The 24,173-nt window shown below is 46.5% G+C and overlaps 2 protein-coding genes across 21 annotated transcripts in view; one reads left to right on the forward strand and one right to left on the reverse strand.

The window, feature by feature from the left end:
* The window catches only part of Dati (zinc finger protein datilografo), a 69,680-nt gene extending 45,802 nt beyond the window's left edge, over window positions 1-23,878 (reverse strand). For 11 of the 19 annotated variants that reach the window (XM_083034185.1, XM_083034199.1, XM_083034194.1 and 8 more), the window contains exons 1-2: window positions 22,634-23,877; window positions 20,775-20,885 (exon numbers count right to left, since the gene is read on the reverse strand). In XM_083034185.1, the coding sequence (XP_082890311.1) occupies window positions 20,775-20,885; window positions 22,634-23,677 (1,155 nt within the window). In that variant the 5' untranslated portion in view covers window positions 23,678-23,877. Of the gene's footprint in view, window positions 1-20,774; window positions 20,886-22,633 lie in introns of all 19 variants that reach the window. The other 8 variants (XM_083034192.1, XM_083034197.1, XM_083034190.1 and 5 more) reach the window with 3 other exon arrangements.
* Window positions 1-24,173, forward strand: part of LOC145934030 (uncharacterized) — a 172,496-nt gene that overhangs the window by 140,527 nt on the left and 7,796 nt on the right. For both annotated transcript variants that reach the window (XM_083034220.1, XM_083034221.1), the window contains 2 exons: window positions 710-990; window positions 1,139-1,184. In XM_083034220.1, coding sequence (XP_082890346.1) covers window positions 710-882 — 173 coding nt within the window. In that variant the 3' untranslated portion in view covers window positions 883-990; window positions 1,139-1,184. The remainder of the gene's footprint in view (window positions 1-709; window positions 991-1,138; window positions 1,185-24,173) is intronic.

The raw sequence follows: 24,173 nt of genomic DNA on the forward strand, positions 1-24,173 counted from the left end.
GCGGAGTCTGCGATGAAGATTCTTCGCCTATCCATCATGGCTGCTTTATCAGTGACGTCGCGATAAGACACTCGCCACAAACGTTGCCGTGCTATGTGTTCGTGAGAATTCTCAATGGGACCGGAAGAAGAGAGCATGTGACACGATCGTGTTTCTCTTTCTCTCTCTCTCTCTCTCTCTCTCTCTCTCTCTCTCTCTCTCTCTCTCTCTCTCTCTCTCTCTCTTTTTCTTCTTCGTGAAATGGACGCGAGAGGGATTGCAAAAGTCTGGAGAGTTGTTCCTGGACCAAAACTTTCAATCGGATTATTCGCATCGGCGAGATTTCCGTTCTGCTGGATGAAGGTCGACTTAGCGAGACGGATAAAAAATTCGAAAGATCGTCGCGAGACGTGTAAATATTAAAAAAAAAAAAAAGAAAAAAAAGAAAACCGTATTTCAGATATAAAGATATTATAGATAGAATTGGACTGGGGGAAATATTATAGCAAAGCGTTATTCTAATTATATACTAGAACAACACATGCGCGCGCTATTCTTCAATTTTATATTAAAAAGAATGATATTAAAAAAAAATAATATAGTTTGTTTAAACTCAATTGAAATATTTTTTCACAGAAATCAACTGATTAAAGCGTCAATTTTCTAATTAAATTTAAAAATAATATGTTATAAAAATTAAAATAGTAATGTTTTATTTTATTTGTTACAGGTAGCATTGCTGCGCGCGAGTTTTCGCGTGTCGAACGGTCGTTGATTCGCGCGATTATAGTTTTTCGCATCGTTTTTTTCTCATTGCAAGTGCAATGCGCGAAATACGCGTGTGTCTCACGCGTCGCGTCGGGAGTGCCGTGTAAAGTTTCGCGTGTCGGGAGTGCCGTGTAAAGTATCGGGCGATCGTAATTATTCGTGTTTTCGCGAGTGCCTAACCATGAACTAAGAGAGGAGGAGGAGGCCCAGGGAGGCATCGGGCGACATCGGGGCAACTGCGAGGTAAAACCTAATCTAAAACCTAGAAACCTTTTTTTCTAAACTACATTGAGATATTCGATCGTTTCCAGACTTTCAAAACACTTATACACACACATACACCTCCCCCCCACACACATGTATATATATAATTTGAATATTTTGTTTTCAGATCAACGTGTGTGCTGTGTACTACAACTCCGCTATTGCACGGACCGGTGAGTGAGAAATTGTTTATTTCGATCGAATTGAGAAAATATGATAACATCCCTTTCTTTATATATATCTTCCGATTCTTTGATAAATATTTTTGTTACATTTATATTGTAATTCATATATTTTAGAATTTGATTAAAAATTTCAATCTTTATTATATTATTTATTCCTGCTCAATGTTATCGTACCATTCGATATTTGATTTTTCGATTGAAATGTAAATCTCTGTATAAATCTTATAGATGATATATTTTATAAATATGTATCTGTGTCTGCTCTTATCCGCGTATGCGAAAGTAGTCTCGATTTTGCAATTAAAGTATCGATGATCAATGAAATATCGGTGAACCTCGTAATAAAGTCGTTAAACGTAACGGAGAATTATTGTGCAAAACCGAGAGAAAGAAAGAGAGAAAGAGAGAAGTGCAACGACCATAAACGAGCAATGCAACGCGTGACGATGCAGTAGAGTAGCCGCAGAGAAAGTGTATCGGGAGATACCGAGTAATATACAAGACAATCGAGATATCGCGTTCGAAGTTCGAGTTCGAGCCGGCACTTGTGTCGCGTTGCATTTTGATCGTCTCGTTTTCGATATGCACGATATAGAACGTACATAAGTAGATCAAGACGTATCAATTAAGTCCATTAATCTGCCTCGCTAAAAGTAAATACCGATTAAGTAGTAGACCGATTCGAGAATCATTCGCCGAGCTATCACGATTCCGTTAAACGAATTCGCGAATTATAGATTGTTGGCCGCGTTAGATAACTGTATTATTAATAGCAGTCTTTAGCATCGGGAAGAGAGAGGATCCTCCGTGCGAGAGAGAATACAATTTATATCGAGACCTCACACGCGGATAAGTCGCGTGTACGTTATTGCGTATAGAAATATATTCGCGGACGAGATTTTCGCACGTTCTAATTTTAAGAACGATTTATACCAGTATGTCGGGATACCCGAGTACTGTATATACAAGTACGATCGATGTATCACGAGTATCGATCGCGCGATCGTCGCGCGGATAAAGAGCCGGGCCAATAACTCCGCAAATATCCTCGATATATATCGTTGCGGCAATGAGAGTACGGCTCTCGGCCTCGCGTTGTTCGCAAGAGTCAATACTTTTCCTTATCGCGGGACTGCAGCAGGGCGCGTACGCGAGAAAATAAGAACGGCGAACGCGCGCGCGCGCGTTTATGACGCGAAAAAAAGATAGAGAGGGAGGGGGCTGCGGAAGGTGAGGTGGTGTAAAAAGAAGACGCCACCGTGCGAAGGCCGAGACGCGCATTCTCGTCGCCACCCCTTCGCGAAATTACTGACCACGGGCAACGCGCGAGGAGCGGCGCAGAGAGAAAAGAAAGAGGAAAGAAAAGAAAAGAAAAGAGAAAAGAACGCGCGGGGGCAAAATACGGATAAAAAGAAGCCGAGCCCGTCGAAGGAGCGGTGGTTGAGGTTGCGGGGAGAGGAGGGAGAGATGGGGGATAATGGACGGGGGAGGACGGGGAAGGGCAGAGAACATCGCAATAAAAATAAACCGCTGTTCGAGGGGCTGAAAGACCGCCGGAGTTGCAGCCGGGCGAGGGGGATGCGCGCGCGAGAGAAGAAGTAAAAAGAACAAGAAAACGGCGAAAGAAGGCAACGACGCGGCCGTTTGCGGCGAGAGGGGGAGGGAAATAAGGGGGGAATAACGAAAGAAGCAAATAAGAAGTCTCTGTGTGAGCCTTCTTCTTCCTCCACCGGCGCCGCCGCCGCCTCCGCCATACCACATCATACCGTCGTCTTCGCGCTCCTTTCTACTATGGGAGAGAGAAAGAGAAAAAGAGAGGAGAGAGGCAATGAACAAGAAGACGCGAACGGGACGCACGGGGCAAAGTAGAAAGGCCGAGCGAGAGAAAGAAAGAAGAGAGAGAAAAATAAAAGTCCGGCAGGCCTTGGCTGCTGCAGTCGTCGACGGCCGCGTTGCCAAGTCTCATTTGTTTATCATAGTTTGCCAGCCTCTCTTTCTTTCTCTCTTTGGTCCAGAGGAAAAAATAAATCTCGCCATTTTTCCGGTCGAATTTTGCGCTCGCGTCCGCGATGCACTCGGTCATCGGCGATGATGCAACTCGCGCGCGAGATGATGCTCCGAGAGAGATGAGAGAGCTCGGCCCTAAGATTTCCATCTCTCTTAAATCGAATCAGTGCAAATGTCACTGATTAAAAGAGTGACACGAGATTTCACCGAAGATCAGAAAGTGTTTCACCAATCTTCAGTGAAAACACTTACACTTTGCTTCTTTCTCTTATGTCTCACTGAATATGGCAGGAAAATTTTACAAGAATCATCAGTAATAATTAGTATATCTTTGCAAGAAAGCTTTTGAGACTTTTTCTATATCTAGAATTAGACATATATTATTAATATTCAAATTCAAAATTATATGTATGTATATTTTTTATTCTTAAAATAAATCCATAAAAATTAGCAAGACTCTTAATCAAATTCAGATATTTTTTAATCAAGTATGTCGCTACAAAGTTATCTCATATATAATATTATAAGATGCATTTTATCATTGATTTGCAATGCTGTAACTCATACCATTGATGACTATGCACTGTACTTCTCAACGATAATGCTGATTTTATTTAAGAGAGATCGGTTCCGCGAAAGAGTATTAACGGCAAATGTAACCAAGATAGCATTATGTTGTAGGAATGAAACGATGCATGAATAATACTGCGATTAACGGCATTATGGCAGCACACAATCGAAAATTAATTCACGTGACGTAATCGAGCACGCTCGTCATTTTAGGATTATCCGACCGATCGTTACGTAATCGTACGGCTATACGAGTTACACTTTCAATAATCAATATGTTACTAGATCCTCGCTTAGAATAATGATCAAGAAAAGAGATCGCGAAGCGACGACAGCGGGGGAGGAATGGGGAGGGAAAAATCTACCGACACGACGTCTACGGATACGTCTACGCGCGAGACACCTAAGCTTTATGCGTAATCTGATTACTCGGGCGGACGAATAATGGAAAGCCGCGGGTTGAGTTTTATCCGTTTATCTACGTAGATTACTTCTAAGGCGGCGATTTACATATTCCACGCGTATAGACCATTCGTCTACGCACGGTCTACTCGCGGAATACCTATGTATTGTCGCCTCGTAACTCCGAATAAGAGACAGAGTGCTGAAAAACCCCCTTTTTCTATTTTTTTTTACGCGTGACCCTAAGCTTCCGCTTATTATCGCGTGAAGGAAAATTCGTCGAGAGAATCCGTTCTCGAATTCGACTCGATTTCGACTCGATTTCGACTCGATTTCGGCCTCTTTCGGTTCTCTCTCCGACGCCTGGATTTGACTTTCTGACAATGAGTCATCGGTGCACGCACGCATGCACTCACGCACGTACTTACGCACATGTGCACACGCGCGTGCTTTACACTCCGTACGCGTATAAATATGTATACGATGCTCGTGATCGGCGGAATCGCCGCGCACACCTTTTCTCCTCGCGCCCGCCTCGCGTTTCGCTTCTCGACCCATCCACCCTTCTCACAAACGTTTGCATACAAATATACTGAGGTATATCTCGATGGGTGGTATGCTGATTAGGGAATCCACGCGCAAAATTCTTCCATTATTTATGGATCCTCATTTTTAGGACAGCGGCGTTACGCCTCGCCGCCCCGCCCCCCGATCTAGAGTATAAGTAATCTAACATTTCTCCGCGGAGATATATATTTTACTTTTAATCGTTGTATCGATTCGCGGAGGATCGCGTGAGAACTCGCGCTATCGGAATCGAACCTCTTTTCGCGATTTTTTTTTACAGTCTCTCTCAGCCTCCTCGTTTCTTTCCTCTTCGTGTCGTCGCCGCGCGAAGAACGCCGAGAACTTTCGCACGAGGGATTTCCACAATTCGGTTTCGATATTTCCGCATTCCGCGGAATTACGGAACGAAGGACGGATCACGATATGTGTATGTATGTACGTACGTACAGGATGCATTCTTCGTCGCGAAGAAAATTGCTTCGGTATGCGACTGTATGCTCGTCCGAACTGTCAGCGGTCGAATGCGCTGATGTTACGTCACAATCGCGCGTCTACGTCATCGCGCTGCCGCGCTGATAACACCGTCTCGCGATATTCCGATCCGCGTCGGCGGAATTATATTTTCCGTTAAACAATTTAATCTTTAGGAAATTATTAACCGCTTATAATAAGCCGATATATTAAGCAGCCGCGAGGCGAATATAGCATCCGGATGTCGACGAAAATACGAGAGTTTTAGAGAAAATCGCGAAAAACGATGATATATATATATTGAGATATATATTTTTCCTTCCGATGGAAGAAGAGAGGGGGAGGGGAAGAGGTCACGCGGATAAGAAGTAGAAAATCGATTGGATCGCGTGCGTAAAGAGTACGCGCGACTATTTCGCTGTCGACTTCTATTCTTTCGGCGCGGCAACAAAAGGAGCAAATAACACCGGATTTAAGAACCGGCTGCATCCGTGCAAGACCGTGTCAGATTACGCACCGGTTCTCCGTCCTTTTTTTTTTCTCTCTCTATCTCTCTCCGATTTTCCCCCTCGCTCTGGTCCTTCTTTGGTCGCCGCTGCTGGTTTTGCTCTTTGCATCGCGCCTGCATCCAGTGCTCGCGGAACAGGCTGGTAAACGAGCCGCGATAAATGAACTTCGATATTAATTAAGCCGACGCTGACGTTACAAATCGCTGCGGGCGCGGCGCGGCGCGACGACGGGAGGCGCTCTGTATTTTTATTTCTTTTTTATTCGCGGTATAATCGAAGCCGCAGTAACGGTACCACCGATATATGTATTCGCGCGAATACGGTAATGCAATTCCGTAATACCTCGTTTCGATCGCACGTCTTACCTGTCTCTCTTTCTCTCGCGTTGTTTACGCAGCAGAGACAAACATACTCTGCTATCGCGAGATGGCTAGCGACGAAATCCTGCTTTCATGTTCGCTCCCCGAGGAGGGACGGGAGGCTCCTTCTTGGTGGGAGAAGAACTAAGAGGCCGCCTCCGCCTGTCGTATAAACACATCGGCCGGCTTCGCTTATGGCAGTAACCTTGCGCGCTCTCGCGTCACGTCGCCTTTTTTTTTTTATCATATCAAACGTATGCTAACAGTCGGCGTGACGGGGACGAGAGACGCGCGGCGAACGAACGCGGTCGCGGCTGCGGCAAGGTAAGACAATATGAGCAGACTTGTCGGTGGTCAGTACCGCGCCGGTACAGTCCGTGGAAAATCATTCCTCCTCGCGTTCGTTCGTTCTCTCTCTTCCGACTCTTTGTTTTCGTTTCCTGCGAGCAAGGAAACGCTTACGAGCCCTGCACGTTTCTAAACTCGTGAAACGCGGCTTTCAGAGAAACGACCCGACGACAGCTGGAGCTGTCGAGGGCGATAAAGGTTCTCCGGAGCCGTTCGATAAGTCGTGCTGCAATATTGTACACGAACGATATTGCGAGAGAAAAAAATTAATATACGTAGACGTAGGGGAAATCAGTCTGCGAATCGATCGGCTGATATGACGAGTAAAACGGCGATGCGTAGACGTAGAGGGAATTATCACGAGCGTAATTAACGTCAAGCACGATAATCGGCCATGTAATAAATTAAGAGCTCAGCTGCTCGCGGAAATGTAAATATCGAAAATATCGTTCTCACTCCTTCTCTTCAGCGCGCAAAACGACGTCGTAATGTGTCGGTGCGCCGGCCGCATTTATGTTTACACTCGGTCGATCGGGCGAGGTGGCATTAACGTCTCGATATCCGCGCAACCTTGACCGAGTACGCGACCGATTGCTGAATCCTCGACACTGGAGACGACCCTGAGACACGCCGGTGAGAAGTCGCATAACCGAGTTCTTTATCCGCTATCTTATCCCCATCATCAGAGAATCTTTGAGAATAACATCTCGTTGCAATAAGATATTTTGTCAATTTTATATAAAAAAATTTATGCATATATTTTAATTATATATATACATATATATAATTCATATATACATACATATACTAGTGGATCTTGATGAGGAAAGAGGCTTCGGCAAAATTATTTGATATTTTTCTTTTGGTATCAAATAAAGCTTAACTTTTACTCCAGAATCAATAACATGAAAAATTTCTGATCTTATATTTTTATTTTTTATATTTTTTTATATTTTTCTGCTTTTTCTATTTTTTCTATTTTTTTTTATTATTTATTATTGTCCTAGAGTTCTGTTTAATCTAAACATCTTTAATAGAAGAGAGGGGTTTTAACTCCAAATTCTCTCCCTTCCTCCCTTCCTCCAAGATCCGCTAGTGCAATATATATAATTCATATTGTTTATGCATACATAAACTTCATATATAGATATGTATATATTATATAAATTTAGTAAGACATTTTTTTTTATAGGAAACTAAGCGTTAATATTCCACCGCGTTTCGCAATATTTTCTTTTTTACAAGCAAGTCTCGCGATACTCTCGCTGCTAGTCGTTGATGAAAGAAAGCCGGCAGAAACTGTCTTTGATAATCTCTAATTTATTTTAATGACGCCGAAGCGTGACTCGAGGGGAGCGAGAGAGACAGATGAGAGCGAGACGGAGAGAGAGAGACTCTTGTCGAGGCTTCGGGAGGGAGGCAAATGCCGAACGCCGCCGACGCCGCTACGCGTTGTCGGAGGTCAGGTTCACCAGCCGCGCGATGCGCTCGATCTCTTTCTTCGCTCGTTTTTCGATGCGCAGATGCAGCAGCTTGTGATGGATCGACTCGCGCGCGCGCGCGCACGAACGAAATTAATACGATATTATTTTTTATCGAGAGTTACGACCTAACCTTCGGATGACAGATAAAAAAATTGGAGCACGTCAGAACGTATCGCGCGATATAATTTTATAAAGCGCGTTTAAAAAGCGAGTTAATTACCTCGAAAATTATCAATGCAACTGCAATTATTTTTTTCCTCGATTTGATTCGTAGCATGTGCGATTCCGAGAAAACGTCTATTGTATCTCTGGAGCTGTCCCGTTTAATGCAAAACTTTCATCGCGCGATAGGTGTTATTTAAATATCGATAGATTGGATTCTCGATAGGGGGATCAAGGTGCGCGCGAGAAATAGCGAATTGAACATTGACACGATTTTGGGAACAGCGGGCGAAATATATTCGCGTGACTCCACGACGCGGTGAAGGTCACGTAACGACGCGTTCTTGCGAAGGTCTCAAGCGAGGGATCAACGTTCCCAGGACGCGTAAGAGGATAGTCAAAAGTAACACCGAGTCAAATCGTGGAATCCGAAGGCCCCGAGAGTCGAGGGCTCACGGTCGAGCGTCCGCCAAGCAAGAGCGCCTGGCAAAGAGAGAGAACGCAGGATGCTGGCCGCTGCTGCATCTTGCATATATGTATGTTTTATGTCAGCATGCACATTCTGCATTCGCGCCGTTGCCACATCCTCGCCCAAGTTCTTTCTCTCTCTTCTCTTCGTTTCTTTCCCCGCCAGCCACTCCTGCCCCTTTCTCTTCTTCATGTATCTCCCCGCGTCTTTTCTACTCATTAAATATCCCGTCCTCTTTTATCTCGCGTCTTTTCTCTCATCTTTTTCTATCGTTTCTTCGGTTCCACCCGCGCTTCTCGAATCGCGGGATGTCGGAAGTTCGATGAACTCGGAAAAGCAAATGCTCGCAAAAAAAAAAAAAAAAAAAAAATGGGGAACCCAGGGGGGAAAGCGCGTTACAATATAACGTTGGTATGCTTAATAGATTGCTTGTCGAGATAAATAACCGCTCGCTACGAGCCAAGCCGAACGAAACATTAAGCAGCGAGTACAAGCACCGATTGTTGCTCGTCGTTGATCAACCGCGCGATGTGTAACGAGATGACTGGCTATCGCGGACCGGCGATTTTTCCTGCAGCTCTCGGAACTCGTTACATCGTCCTAACAGAACCAAGTTTATCCTATTGAGCGCCGCGAGTTTTTTCTTCCTAGGTCGTAGGTAAATTTTTCCCTCGTCAGCCCTCGGCTGAAATTCCCATGAGAAACGAAAGGGTTGGCTTTTTGCCAGCGAAATAATTTTTCTTCGAGCGTGATTTGCATCTTTTTTTCTTATACTTTTTATTCTTTCTCTCTCTTTTTTTTTTACTTTTTTTTTCTTCAAGTATATCTACGTTATTTTATTGCTTTAATTAAAGTTTCAGGGTTTATCTTTTGGAGCTCTTTTCTTACTTTATCTCTATCTCGAAAAATGTATTATATTTTCTTTCTATTTTATTGCGAGTGTTCTCTCATAGCATTTATTTCTTAGTACACGAGTAGTTTCTAACTTTAACTCTCTCTGCGGTTTTCTTTCTCGTTCTCTTTTTCTTCTCTCCACGCCTCTCGCTCTCAGCTCTCATTTCCCTCTACACGCGAGCGATCTCGTCGTCTTATAGTGCCGCCTCCTGCCGCGCCGGCTTAAGCGCGAAAAATGCCGATACACACTCTATGCGGAACTTACGCAGGCTAGTACATGAAATCATTCGGGACAAGTTTCTTCAAGTCGACTGGCAAGTGACGCGGCGTCACGGGAGGTCGATCAGTCCGTCTCGACGTTGGAGTAGGTCGAGACGCGCCTCGAATCTCCCCGTACGATCAGTATATTCCGAAAAAGAGACACGGTCGAGTCGCGATCGCCAATCGACAAATCTAATATCTCCGTATTTAGCATTAAATGTGATTGTCCGATTTCGATTTTTTTATCATGGGCGAAGATCGTATATAAGTACGCTAATTAAGAATCAGACAGTTTCATTTGCGCTATAAATAATATTAGGAATTATATTAAAGTTCAGGTATATTCAGGTCGACGTTGAGGCTTCTGAAGTAAAGTTATTCGTCTAATTGTGTTGAATCGGATCAACGCTCGCGAGGAAGAGCACAGATTAAAGTGCCGGCTAGATCGAGTAGAACTTCTTTGTCCGGGAAAGACAAGGGGGAATCCAAAGAGTGCAAGTTTAATGCAACGCGTGGTGTAAGGCTTTCTTCGCGCGAACGTGAGGTGAACGCGCGTGGTTCTTTCTCTCTTGGAATATCTCGCGGAGTCGCGTCATCCAGCTGCCAGTATCGTTCGCGCTCCAAGAAGCGCGTCGTCCTCGTTCCGGAATGTGCGGCCGCGCTACGCGATCCTGAAGAAGGATGGTGTCGGGGGTATCGGTCTTAAGGCTTAATTGTAAGGCTAATTGTAAGTTTCGCGGCCGATTTCGCGAATGACGAAGGAGCACGTGGACGGCGAAGACGTCAATGTCACCATGGCGGTCTCGTGTATCGAAACTGTCGGCAAATGTTTGCCACGCTGCCTGCACAATAGAGCAAATCCGGAAATGAAACACGACACCGGGAGATTCGCCCGTCCAGTTGCCCCTTCCCCGTCCCCCCCTCAACCTTCCCTCTCTGCGATGATCCCCTCAGGCTTGCACGTAGTCATTGGAGAGACCAGTCAAGTACTAGTTTATCTGTTTACCTTTTCCATCACTTTTTGTCAAAGAAGGCGAGTGAGTAACTTGACTTGTCTCCCTACTGGCTTCGTGTGTACTCGTGTTTTTTTTTTTCGTGTTGACTCTTACCTCTCGTATATGTGTGCGCGAGTCTCTACAGTAGGTGGATCACAGTTAAATCGCGATGGTAGGAGCTAGTAAGTAAAAAGATCACAAAATATGGCACACTGTTGCCCGAGTTCATCGTTCGGCACTTCGCGGCGCGGTTGATCGTTCTGGTGGGGGCGGCGGATCCAATGGTAGAGGGTGACGAAGAAGAGTGCAAAGTCAAAGGGGGAGAGAGACGAGGTAGGAACACTTGGAGAACCGACGGAATCGAAGTACGCGGAGGCGGAGAAGGAAGGAAGGAAGGAACAGAGAACACGCTAGGCGAGACGACGAGAGAAGATCTATCTAGCGCACTGTCAGCTGTCAACGGCGGGCACGTTGCCGATGATCTTCTTTCACAAGCGTTACGACTCTTCACGCTGAGACGAGACAGATCGATAGCTCGACACCCTCGAGGCTCTCTCGTGGTCTCCCCGAAGGATCATGTTGGTCCCTCGAAGATGGATACGGTACAGCTTTTTCGTGCGATTTCTTCTTGAGATAATAAACGGTGCCTGCCTTCTTTCGCGATCTTTTCTTTCAAGAATCCATTGCCTCCACCTGTCGATCGATCTCACCGTTTCTTGGGTCGCCCAATGATGCACCACTCGTTGCTTCTTGTTTTTCATCCAAATTGGTCCTCGTATCTTCTTTTTCCTTTTTGCTGACAGTGCGTGGAAGAGGAAAGGGGATGATGATGAAGCGGGAAATGTCGGTGGTCCTCGTGGTCAGGATGATTATCGTGGTCTTCGTGATGGTCTTCGTTGATAGTCGTCGTCGTCGTTGTCGTTGTCGTTGTCGTTGTCGTCGTCGTCGTCGTCGTCGTCGCAGTCGTCGTCGTCGTCGTCGTCGTCGTCGCACTCTCGCCTCCCCTTATATGTGTGTATGTGTGTGTGACACGGTACGCGCGTGGTGTCGCGTGAAGTTGATCGTGCGTGCGCACCTTGTGCTTCGTTAAAGAGTCTTTTCCGTATAAAATGCTGGGGCGCCGGCGAGAATCGGCTTGGCCGTCGCCGCGTAGGCTTCACGCCGGCGTCCTCGCCGCGGATTGGCCGCATACAATACAGTGGGGGGCACTGGCGCGAAGGTCCGAAGGTAGAGTACTCGCCTCGAGAAGCCACCAGAGCGGATCCAAGAGAGAATGGGAGTGGGGTAGCGCCCGTTGCTATTGCCGGCTAACGCACGTTCTATCTACATGGGGTTTCAGGGACGACTAGGGTTGCATAGATGCTACAATGATGATGGTAGGTTGAATAGATCCTGAAGACCGAACTTTAAATTTTCATTTCAATTTTCAATTTATTAATACGATATGATTCCGATGAATTAGACGAAATCTATTGTACGAGAGTGATAATCTATTATCGATATAAATTGATTCGATGCATCGCGAGTTGGAGCAGAACTTTTGCGGGCGCCGAGCGTGATTCAGAATGAAAGCCTTTGCGTTGGCGAAGAGCGTTTTATTAACTTTGCGAGTTGGACGGCGTGGACGTCTAAGCGTGCGTTCGGACCGCCAAAAATAGTGGTGGTTCGGAGGGAGTTCCTAATCTAGAAGTAGTATACGATCGACCAATGGTCTTCCCTTAAATTTGGGACCGTGCTCTAGTGGGGATGTAGGTGCGTAGTAACGCGACGAGATAAATTCTAGTGGGGATAAAGGCCCGTAGAAGAAACACGGTCGGACCCGTGGTACAGTCTCCTCGAGCGGACTTTCCTCTTTCGTCCATCGATGGGACAAGGACGCGATCAAGACAAGAAAGAAAGAGGCCGCGAGAGTAAAGAACCGAGAGAGAGAGAAAGAGAGAGAGAGAGAGAGAGAGAGAGAGAGAGAGAGGGAGGGAGCAGAGAAAAAGAGAGAGAGAGAGAGAGTCAAAGTATCTATCTGACAATTCATCTTTCTCCTTTTCTCTCCGTCTCATAGTTTCTCTGCAGGATCTTCCGTCTTCGTTTCGCGTTCGCTTTACATACACGTGTCGTTGTCTCTCTGTCGACTCCTCTATCTCTTTTTCTCTTCTGTCTTTTTCTCTCTATTGCCTTTCTCATCCTTCTCATTTTCTTCCGTCTCTCTCTCGCTCGAGAACAGCCAGGCTATTCACCCACGCATGCACGAGATGACGGTGATGATGATGCCGGGAGCGCTGGCTGCTGCAACTGCAACATGCAGACGAACGGTCGCAGCTTTCCCGTTTGGCGCGCAGCGTTATAGTTATAAAGAGCGCGACGATAAAATTCGCATTCAGAGGGATAAGTATGTCCTAACCATTTATATCGTACCGGCATGCCTTTCTTAATTAGCAATTAAAGTAAACTCGACTACTAACGTAACTTTCGTTGCGGCATCGCGCGGAAATGCATTTCAATGCGATTCGCTTCGCGCGTCGTTATTGATATCTTTACGACACTTTCCAGGGACTCTCTTGACAAAGGCATTCTTTCTTTTACAAAAGAATCGCAATTTTTCAACGAAATCGAATTAATTTTGCGGCGCGAGACAAGATTGAGATTCCCCGCTTTCTCTAATCGTCTGACCTCCATTTTTAATCTTGAAGGAATAAAAGAAAAAAAGAAGAAACGTCGATCGGAGCTTCTTGACGTATATTTCGCGGATTTTTCTCTCTTTCTCGCGCGCGAGTGACATTGGTGCATCGCCGTTATTGTCGGCGTCTTCGTCGCCTTCGTGGAACGACCTCGCTGACACAGATTCTGAATCTGCTATTTTTTCCTCCGGCCTACTCGCGCTTTTTTATCTCCGGTTCTTGCGGTGCGTGCACGCCTTTTTCTCTTCCCCGCGCGTCTCTATCTGCATCAGAGAGCGTGCTCGCTCGTTCTCTTTCTTTTCCTTTCCTTTCCTTTCCTCTCTCTGCATGCGCCCATCTTTTTTCTCTCTTTCGTTTCTCCTCCCCTCCCTCGCATTCTCAGCCAGATCCTGACCTACGACTACGGCCAGGCCAATGTCTGAATTTCGGCCCGTTCGAGCGAATGGCGGTCTGGTCCTTTCAAGATGTCGGAAAATATTAATGCAATGTCGGGTTTAAGAAATAGATTTTTATGAGATTTTATTCTTTCTTTATTAAAGTATAAAAATATCCAAATAAAAACTCGCTGGATTTTGCATGAAATACTTGAAAATATTTTATTTTTTAGAATTTAGAATTTATATTTAGGTTCATTTAATGAGAGCATTAGATATAAAATAAAATAATAAATAAAATATTTTCAGGTATTTAATACAAAAATTCTGTGAGTTCTATCTGTGTATATTTTTTATATTTCTATAAAGAGAATAAAAATCAGAGACTCGTATAGGGTATGCGAGATTGTTTTAAACTATATCTTTTTAATGGAAAGTTATTTTCAAAAATCTGTCGAAAAAAATCCGTGCAATAACAGTAAGTTTCACGCGCTTGCATATACAGAAATAAAACCGCGAGTGTTTGAGACACCCGCGCTGCATTTCGATGAGGCAGCTCCGAGAGTGCACACGCAAAATATACATATATATCTGTCTCGCTATCACTGCGAGAGGGAACTCGGGAACCTATCCTCTCGCTTCTTCTCGCTCGTCTGTCTCCGTCTTCTTTTTCTCCTTTCTTCCCGCGCTCTCTCGCAACCAGATCCTGACCTACGACTACGCTTTCGTGCAAGCGCGCGAATTTCGTCCGAAAGTCGACACGGCCAAAGGAGCGGATTTGCGGGCCTCCGAGATCACGGAGCAACAGTGGGGTTCCGAGGCCATGGACCCGCGAGGGGAACCGCGACGCGAGGAAAGAGGGCAGACAAGAGGGAGATCGAAGTAGGCGGTGGAGGTGGACGTAAGAACTCTGAGGGGAACGTCCAGGAGGATGCGGTGGTGGCGGAGGACTAAGCGACATGGCTCACGGTACTGGAAACAGGAGGCGGGAAGGCTTGAGGGAGGTAGAGAGAAGGCTCGATAAGGAAGAAGAAGAAGAAGACGAAGAAGAAGAAGAGGAAGAAGCAGAAGAAGAAGAAGAAGAAGAAGAAGGAGGCTGATCTAGCGGCAATATACACACGGAACGGCGCAGACCGCGGCAAAACTCCGCAGTTTTGCTGTTCGATTTTGCAAACTTATATTTAGAAGGGCAACGATCTTTTGCCGCGCGCGCGGCGGTAAAGAGAGGAGAGGAGAGGAGTGGTGTGGTTCTCGGATACGCGCGCGGTCTCTCTCTCACGAGACAGACGCTGAGATTTCTCGACCGCGAGAGAGCCACGGAATGGCAACTCTCGTTACCATCGAGCGTTTGTGCCCCGTTTTTTTTTTCTGTCAACCGTACCCATCTTTCTCTTTCGTCTCTTTCCCTCTCCATCCCCCTTTCTTCCCCTTTGTCACGGATGAATTTTTCTTTGTCTCGATATAGTATTGTCAGCGACCTCGATCCTCCTCCGAGAGTCGACGAGTTTGAAATGTACCTTTGTTTATTTTTAACTGAGAATAATGTAATTCTCAGATATTTTTATAAGAAGCTTTATGTAAGCGTTATGTATCATTTATATAATTCGTCACCCGCGATCCGCGATACGAAATCTTTACGGAGATTATTGTCGAAATTTAAAAATAGATCACGGATCGAAGACAGATCTATATATAAATTCGCGTGCATTTCCCTCGTCTTATGCATTATTGATAATTGCAAAATTTATTGATATCGTCGTCCGTGATATTGAATAACGCAGACCGCATGGTCAGCGGCGCAACAAGGCCGAAAACAGTGCGATACCTCTGCTGCCCTATAATCGCGCATGCATTATGGGAACTTGGAGGTCAATCACCTCGACTTCGCCGAGTGTGTGTTTCGTCGTCGTCGGCTTTACTCGCTCGCGGCGGCTTTCGCGCGCGCGGGACTCTCTCGCATTCTCCCGCTCGATAACGAATTCGCCGGGTTCGTCGCGCGAATACGTGCCGTTAATTGACATAATTGTCCGCAACAAATATTCGCGTGGCCCATCGGCCACAACTTTCGCCCGTCTATTATCACCCAGAGCCCACCGGTGTTTCGCGACGCGCTCCTCATCTCTTTTACGTTTTCTTCGCTTTTAATTTCCGCGTAATGTATGCAATCAGCAGCGGTTACACCCTGGCTGGCTGGCGGCATCGTTAGCGCACACAGGCGTCATTAAAAATAAACGCTTCCGGAATAGTCTGGTGTATATTTGTCTGAGCGATAATCGCGCAACACGTGTCTCTGTCTCTCTACGCTCCGTTTTACTGTCACGCATTAAAAATTGCGCCGATAACCGACGAGATTTATCCATTGTCGATTCGATTTCCCGCGAATCTCGGATAGGATAATCTATGGCAATGAGATATTTCCGCGATAGCGTTTCGCGATAGACACGACTGAAACGTAATATAAGCAACGCCATGCGTGCGCGGGCGGATTTCGCTTCTTCGTGGAACAAGGTTTGTTCTTTCTCTCTCTCTCTCTCCCTCTTTCTTTCTCTCTCCCCCTTAACCAAGTGCAATCTTATCGTGGTGCAGCGCGCTACTCTCTCGCTGCGGCTACAGGAGGAGAGCGTGGAGTCAACGAACGATAAAAAAAAGCACGAAGAATAAACTCTGTTCCGCACACCCTCCCTCCCCCTCGCTCTTCCTCTTCTTCATCGGCCACCTCCCTCTCGGCCATTTCTCTCGCGCGCTCTTCCTTCTCTTGCACACGGTTCTCTTTCTCGTCATCCGCGCGTTGCAACCTCTCTCGGGTATGTGTGGGCGCGAATGCACTCTCTCTCTTTCCCTCTCTTTCTCACCCATTCTTTCTTTCTTCGCAGTCGCGCCCTCCCCCGCCGCCTCCGCGGTCTCACCGCCGCGCGCTTCTCTTCCCTCTTTTTCTCGTGGTTTGTTTGGGGTAGGTCACGGTGAAGCCGCGTACGCGAGAGACGGGACGAGAAAACGAGGGGAGGAGAAAAGTGAGAGAGGAAAGAACCGTGTATGTGCATGCCGTGTCCGAGGCTTGCGACGTTGCGTTGCATCGCGTCTTCCACCTTTTTCCATTCGTAAACGACTCTTTGTACCGATCGCGTGCTTTTGACATGTCATTTGCGGTCGCGAACGGTACCCGTTGCTTGCTCGGATGCTGCCCACTCGGCGGAATACACCCATGCGAATCCGATTACCCGTGAAATGGAAAATCGTAAGGGATACATTTGGGATAGTGTCCAAATATGAGAACTTTGGGTCTCTTTTGTTAATGTACTGTCATCAGTAGAGCAATGATAACTTTTGCTATTTATTCTTTTTATCGATTATACCTGAAAGTTTTTCGCGTCTTGCTTTTATTACGTTGCCATAAATTGCTATTGTCTTTTCGATTTTATTTTATTTAGTTGCCCGTTTGCAAACTTCTCGAAATGGTTTCTTTTACCTTTAAGCGACACTCCCGTAAGAGAAACTTTCTCCACTTCGAGAAAATTAAATTTCAGAAATAATTCGCCTCTCTCCCGGACATTATCACCCCGCTGTGTTTCTTCGCAGATTCACCGACTTTCGAGCGATCGAACGCATTCGATTAGGCCGAATGCGCGCGCGTTATTGTTGCCGATCATGCGATCCGAAAATCATAGAAAATTACTGAAAAGCCAAGAAACTCCGTAGATGATTCGCCCGAGATCAAGCGAGAGGGGGGACGGAGGGGGGAAGCACCCCTCGTCTTGAGACGTCGTAATTCTGTCTTTGCCGTAACGGCTATCCGGCACGGAATTTGACCCCCTTCCCTCCCCTTCCCTCCTCTTCCCTCTCATCCGCCCTTTCGGTTTTCTTCCTCGACTCGAAACAGAACAACCCCCCTCCTCTCTTCATTCCTTCTTTCCTCGACTAACTAGAAGGGTTAGTCGTCGAAAGAGAAAGAGCGGTGAAACAATGACACGCGCGCGAGAACCGTTATTTAAATAGTACACGGGAACCTTTTCCTGGCATGAGAGAAGAGGAGAAAAAAGCTTTTGCTTCTCCGGAGGGATGCAACGTGAGAAAGAATCTCTTCGAGATTTGCATGCCCGGGATGAGACGTAAAACGCGCCGGCAGATAGATAATAATACGTGTTTCTTTTTTGCTATCATAATAATAGAAGCGAGAGGAGTGGTAAATTTATCATTATTCGATCGTCCTGCTTTGTCACACTCGACGATTAAATCTTTGTACATTGTTCGCGATTATCGTGGTGCTCTCTCTTTTTCTCTCTTTGCTCTTGCATTTTATTAATTTTCTCCGTTACGTCTTAAAATAATTAGAAATCCGTCGATCCATCATTGTGTGTGATGAAAGTGATTTGGGAGTTATTAAATTTCTTCGAGTTTCGTCGTACCTCGTTCGCGTTTTCTGTTTATATTAATTATCTAGCAAAATTTAGTTAATAAATATTTTAAAAAATGTTCTCTCTCCAAAAAAAGCGCGAAAAACATGAGAACGCGTTTGTCGCAGAGATTACATTAATCTGCATCGAGACAATGACACGGTACATCGCGACAATTTGTATCCGTTGGAAAGAAGCTTACGAATTTTCTTTTCCCCTGCCCCCGACTTTCCCATCCTCTGCTTCCTCCGTTATGATTCTGGTTTCTCGTGGCAGCTGTCAGCTCGATCCGAAATCGTAGTCCCGGATCGATCAAGGGTGGATGTGTATCGTGGTCTGGATGCGACTCGGCGAGATGGTCGTTGCGAACCGGTTTAAGAAAGAGAGCGAATTGGGGAGAAGCGCGGGCAAAAAATTCATTTGAATCGGCCGACCCGGGTCGAGCAGAGGCGTCGAAATAATTGGATTTTAATTTTCGAGGTAGCGCGCGGTGGAACAAAAAAAACGCGGGTGCACCCCCGGTCCTGAGAAACGTTTTCCGCGAATGTTTATGTAATATCGCACTCGTCTCATCCTCTCTCTGCTCCGCGAAACCCCTTTCATCTTTCCCACGAGCTTATAATACAAATTCTCAAGTGTCTCGAACATTTTTTTATCACTGGCGGCGTCGCTGTCAGAAGCAACCGGCTGAATGTACACTCTCTTTCGGGTGTATTATTTTTAATCTTTATTATCTTAATTAAACAGAGGTCGATTCAATTTAGTTTGATTCCAATTAAAGCATCACTTCTTGATATTTTTTTTTTTAAACTCGTTTTGGATGATCTATACAATTCGTTATAAGATTACGTCAATATATAAAAATTTATTTATATAATTCTTATGTATTGTTATATCTTTTTTATACATATAATATATTTATATAATCCGATCTATATTTTGTATATATGTGAAAAATAGTGTTCACGACACAAAATTATAAATAAATTTGTGTCTCGAATAGAATTGCATCGCGAATCATAAATCATCTAAAATGAGCTCAATGACAATTATCTTAATTTATCGTAAGATTTTCATGAATCGATATAAGTTTGCGCGTTATGTGCAATAATATTTTTTGTAAAATATCGATTTGGCAGTTGATGAAGCGATAAAACTTGCAACAAGCCAACACATCTTAATGATTCAGAGTTAAGAATCAATTCTGGCCTATCGAAAACGCTCTTATCCCCATCACGTGGACAAAACGAAAGAAAGATAGCTCGCTTGGATGGCTTGGTGGTCCGCGGACGGCTCGTGGGGACGGTACAAAGGAGGCGAATGTTTTAATTAAATCTCGAGGAAACGTGGAAACTTCGCCATCGCTCGACGTTTTTGCGATTTTCCGAAAGTTTCGCATGGCGCGCGTGCGGGGCGCGGGACGAGGCGGCTTTTAAGGTGGCGATGGAAGAAAAGGAAGGACGAGGTGGAACGACGAGTGCCCGACCAACCTCCCCCTTGCACCCCCATCGCCTCTCTTTCCCACCTCTCCCCTCGTTACCTTTTCTGCCGTCACTCTGACCGCCACCGCTATCGCCGCTAAAATAAAAGAAGCCGCAAAAACAAAAGAGCGCTGCGGCTACTTAACGAAACAAATTGTTGTTTCGTTCCGAGGATGAGAATTTTAAAGTTTCCCGCAGAGAGAGAGGGACGCGCGGCAAAAGGGGAAGAAGTAACATCCCGCCTTTTTAACGCGTTGCCTCTCCTTTCCACGTGCCGGGACCTCTTGCTTCGTTCATCGTACGACAGTTTAACGTAATTCGGAGCTCGTTAGTGACTCTCTTTTCTCGTACTTTCGTGCGCTTGCGATCTTGACGCATCAAGGTCGAGCGAGATGACCTGTGCGACGCAGATTAACCGGTCGTCGAAAAAAGTCTGCCGGTGTTGATGATATACTTTCGCGATACATGCGCAAAATTCGCTAAATATTACAACGCAAAACGTTTGCGTTTCGTCGCGTAAAATCGCGAAATCTTTGGTTTGGCGTAACGACGCGCTTGTGTTAGTACAAGCGAAAAGTACGAGGATCGTTCGAACCGCCGCTGGCGGTCAGTTACGAGTAATAAGTAAGACTATTTCACAATGCACAGGAACAAGGCGACACATTCAGCCGACGAGACACAAAACGAATAATATACATATATACATGCCAGATATAAAGAGACAAAAAGGAAAAAAAGATAACGTAACGTGTCAAGATGACAAAAATAACGAACGAATAAGTGAGCAAAGCGATCGTGATGCAAAAAAACGAGACGAGCGCGATCGTTTTGGTGAGTTTTGCGCGGAAGCAAAATTTTATTGCAGGCAAGACAGCGAGAACTGCATTGGCGAATTCTGCGAGTGGCGGTAAATAAAACAAAAAGAATCTAATAAAATAATAACAACGAACGAGACGAGAGACGCGCAGGGCGTCCTACGACACGTGCAGAGAACGAAATAAGTTGAAACAAATATGTAAATGAAAAACGACAGAGAGCGACAACCTCGGCCGTCGGTGATCGGACGAGAGAAAGCGAGGAACTTAAGATGGAACGCAAGTCTCGGGCAAGGAGAGAGCATTAATAAAAGGGATCTTGTGAACGGGCTGAGTGTTCAACTCACTCGCTGCAGGGTAGACCAGCATTCCTCGAGGGTGCGTTCACTGATGTTGCCCATTCCTCCACCACCGCCGGCACCTACTGCACCTCCAAGCCCCGCCGCAGAGGCACGAGACTATCAGGCAAGATAGGATAGCTCATGTTAGTTTTCCCGATCCTCGTCGTTCTATGGCTACTACCGTAACTCTCTACTACAAAGCTTGTTTTTTTTGTCGAAATAAAAAAAAGGCGTTCTACCGATCCGGCAGAACGATAAACTGAAAACGACGTGACAAAACGAGTATTTCTGCTTCGTGTGTAAACACTGAGATAACGATCGCTCGCGATCGACGCGATCAGGTTTAAATTAATATATATCAGTAATAAAATTTCATTCGGAAATAAAAGAATAAAATTTTCCCGTAAAAAAATCCTAAGGATGGAATACAATAATTTCTATTTACTACACATTTGCGAGACGTTTTTGCGCGAAAATCGCTAGGTCCTCTCAGGTTTTCTTATGAGCCATATTTATAGTCTTGCTAATTACGAGAATCGCCGATGCTCGAGCTCGTTAACGCGATCTTAAAGTTCCGCTATCTGTCAGTAGATACGGTATGATTTTTTTCTCTCTTACTCTCTCTCTCTCTCGCTCTCGTTCTCTTACACTCAGATTCTTTCGCTCTCTTTCTTTCTCTCAATCTCTCCTTCTTTCATCAAGGCTTTGCGGCCCATACCGTCGCAGAAACATGGCGCGATATTTTCTTGGTAACATCTTCCCGGCGTACCGTATGACGTATATGCGTATGGTATTATCTGTGTTGCGCGGGTCAAGAACCCCGGGAGACGACGTATCTGCATCTCCCCGCATTGGTGTGCGTGGGCCGCGTTCGCATTTGCGGACTGCACTGCTACTTTGATGTGTACATGCTCTCTCTCTCTCACTCTCTCTCACTCTCTCTCTCACTCTCACTCTCTCTCTCTCTCTCTCTCTCTCACTCTCTCTCTCTCTCTCTCGTTCCTTCTCCCGCTCACTCTACACTCGCTCGCTCATTCTCTCTCCTTCTTCCATGTGTACGAGCGTGTAAGTCAGTAGTAAGTCAACGTACCTTGCTAGTGTGAATGTATACATGGATAGCTATGTGTATGTCTCTGTATGCGCAGCGTGGTCAGCGTATCTAGGTACAGTCGCGGAATCAAATCGACGAAATTGTCGATGACATGTGACTTTGTAACGCCAAGATTAAGACGCTAAATTAACGCAAAAGTCATCGCGTCTATCTTCTAGTCAATTTATATCGCAAATTTTCGCGGTATAGCTCTCTTTGCGCGAGCAATTTTATTTGAGCGATAAATTAGAGGCAACACTTGCTATACGTCGTTTAACGAGAACGCGCATTAATATACGCGCGTTTCATTCGATTTTTACGCGAAACGACAAATTGTCGCGAGGCGTTTAAAACAAAACCGCGCTATTTATAAGAACGACACTATTTACATGCCAATATGTAGGAGGGACCTTGATATCTCGCGATACTTAGGGCTCGTCGACGCGTCGCGTCGTCGACAGCGTCGTTGAATAAATATTTTTCTCCGCAAGGAGAAACTTCGCTCTCGAAAGTATTGTCCGGCGTCTGTCCGAGTGAATGACCCTATTTATCGGTGCGTTATGTATTTTTATCGCGGTCGCCTCGTCCCAGTTATTTATCGCTGCTCTCCTCCGTAGTGGATACTCGCTCGCGGGAAAGACTCGTTTGTTTCTCTCGCGAATGGAAAATAATAGAAAAAGAGATGCGCGCAATATCGTGTAACGAGGAGGCAGAGTTTTTGCGTCTCGCGAATGCGAAAAACTCCGGGACCTCCTTACGCTTCGCAGCTTCTCACCTGCAACTCGTTGACGAGCTTCTCCGTGAGTGTGGCGTCGTGCGAGTCCTGGCTGGTCCCGCCCGGACTCAGCATGGAGTTTTGAGAATTTTGCTGCTGACCGGCCGACATATTCATACCGGCGAGGCCGCCGTTCTGCGCGATGGTGCCAGCCATGTTGAGGGCCTGCTGCTGTAGGTTCTGCGTGAGATTCTGCGCTTGCTGCTGTAGATTTTGCGTGAGATTTTGGGCCTGCTGCTGTAGCGCTTGCTGATTAAGCGCCTGGCCGAGATTCTGCGTCAGATTTTGCGCTTGTTGTTGTAGCGTCTGCGACAGATTTTGCGCCTGGTTCTGGATGTTCTGCTGCATGCTTTGACTCGCTTGACTCAGATTCTGCGGCTGGTTGAGCAGCTGCTGCTGCTGTTGCGGCGACAGACTCGGCGTCAGACTCTGCGCTAGATTGTGCTGCAGAGTCTGTCCGAGATTCTGCTGCATGTTCTGCGTGAGCGCCTGGGTTAATGCCTGGCCAAGGTTCTGATTGAGCGCCTGAGCGGCCTGAACGGCCTGCACCGCTAGAGACGGGCTCGACGCTTGCGACATGGTCTGCTGTGCTTGCGCAAGGCTATGCAGGCTCTGAGCCATGCTGGAGGCGATGGTGCCCTGATGATCCGCCTGCGGCGACGGCGTCGTCGGTGCCGGGGAAGACTGATGCTGCGGTCCTTGGTTCGTCTGGTTCATCGACAGCGCGTGCTGCTGCTGCTGCAATTGCTGCTGCGGACTCCCGGTTTGTCCGAGAGTCGCGTTCGCGCTCTGTTGTACTTGCGAGACCGCGGTCTGCTGCTGCTGTTGCTGCTGCTGCTGACCGAGCGGACTGTGCATCTGCTGAACCTGCTGCTGGTGCTGCTGCTGCGTCGAATTCGATATGGGACTATGCTGTAGCACGGGCGAATGCTGAGGCGGACCTCGCTGCGGCTGCTGCCAGTAATCCGACATCTTGAATACGTGCTGGCGTAGCGCGTGGAGGTTCGCGGCTGCCGCGGTAACTGCCGAGGCTTGGATCTCCATGGGTTCGGATTCGTTTTCAAGGTCGGGCTCCGGCGAGCTACAGGGATCTTCGTCCTCCTCCTCGTCCTCCCTCTCGGTAATGTCCTCTTCTTCGTCGTCGTGAATCCTCGCGGACCGGTCCGGCTCGGATCCGGGCGGTCCTCCGCCAGGAACAACAGCAACACCACCGGCGCTTCCGCCGCCGCCGCCACCTCCACCGCCACCTCCACCGCCGCCGCCACTTCCGCCGCCGCCGCCACCTCCTATCCCACCCCCCGAATCGCCAGAGTGGAGATGATTCCCCGGGTGATGCTGATGATGATGCTGCTGTTGCAAGTGATGGTGAGGACGCGACTCTGGATTTTGGTTCTGCTGCGGATGCTGCGGCTGTTGTTGCTGTTGCGGTTGTTGTTGAGGTTGCTGCTGCTGCTCCTGCGGCGGCTGCTGCTGCTGATGGTGATGCTGCGGCTGCTGATGGTCTAGCTGGCCGAAGTCTGGTTGGGCTTGCGTCTGAGCA

The sequence above is a fragment of the Prenolepis imparis genome, unplaced genomic scaffold (assembly GCF_030444845.1).
Source record: "Prenolepis imparis isolate NDT839.2.m4 unplaced genomic scaffold, iyPreImpa1.0 SCAF_3, whole genome shotgun sequence".
NCBI classification, from domain to species: Eukaryota; Metazoa; Arthropoda; class Insecta; order Hymenoptera; family Formicidae; genus Prenolepis; species Prenolepis imparis.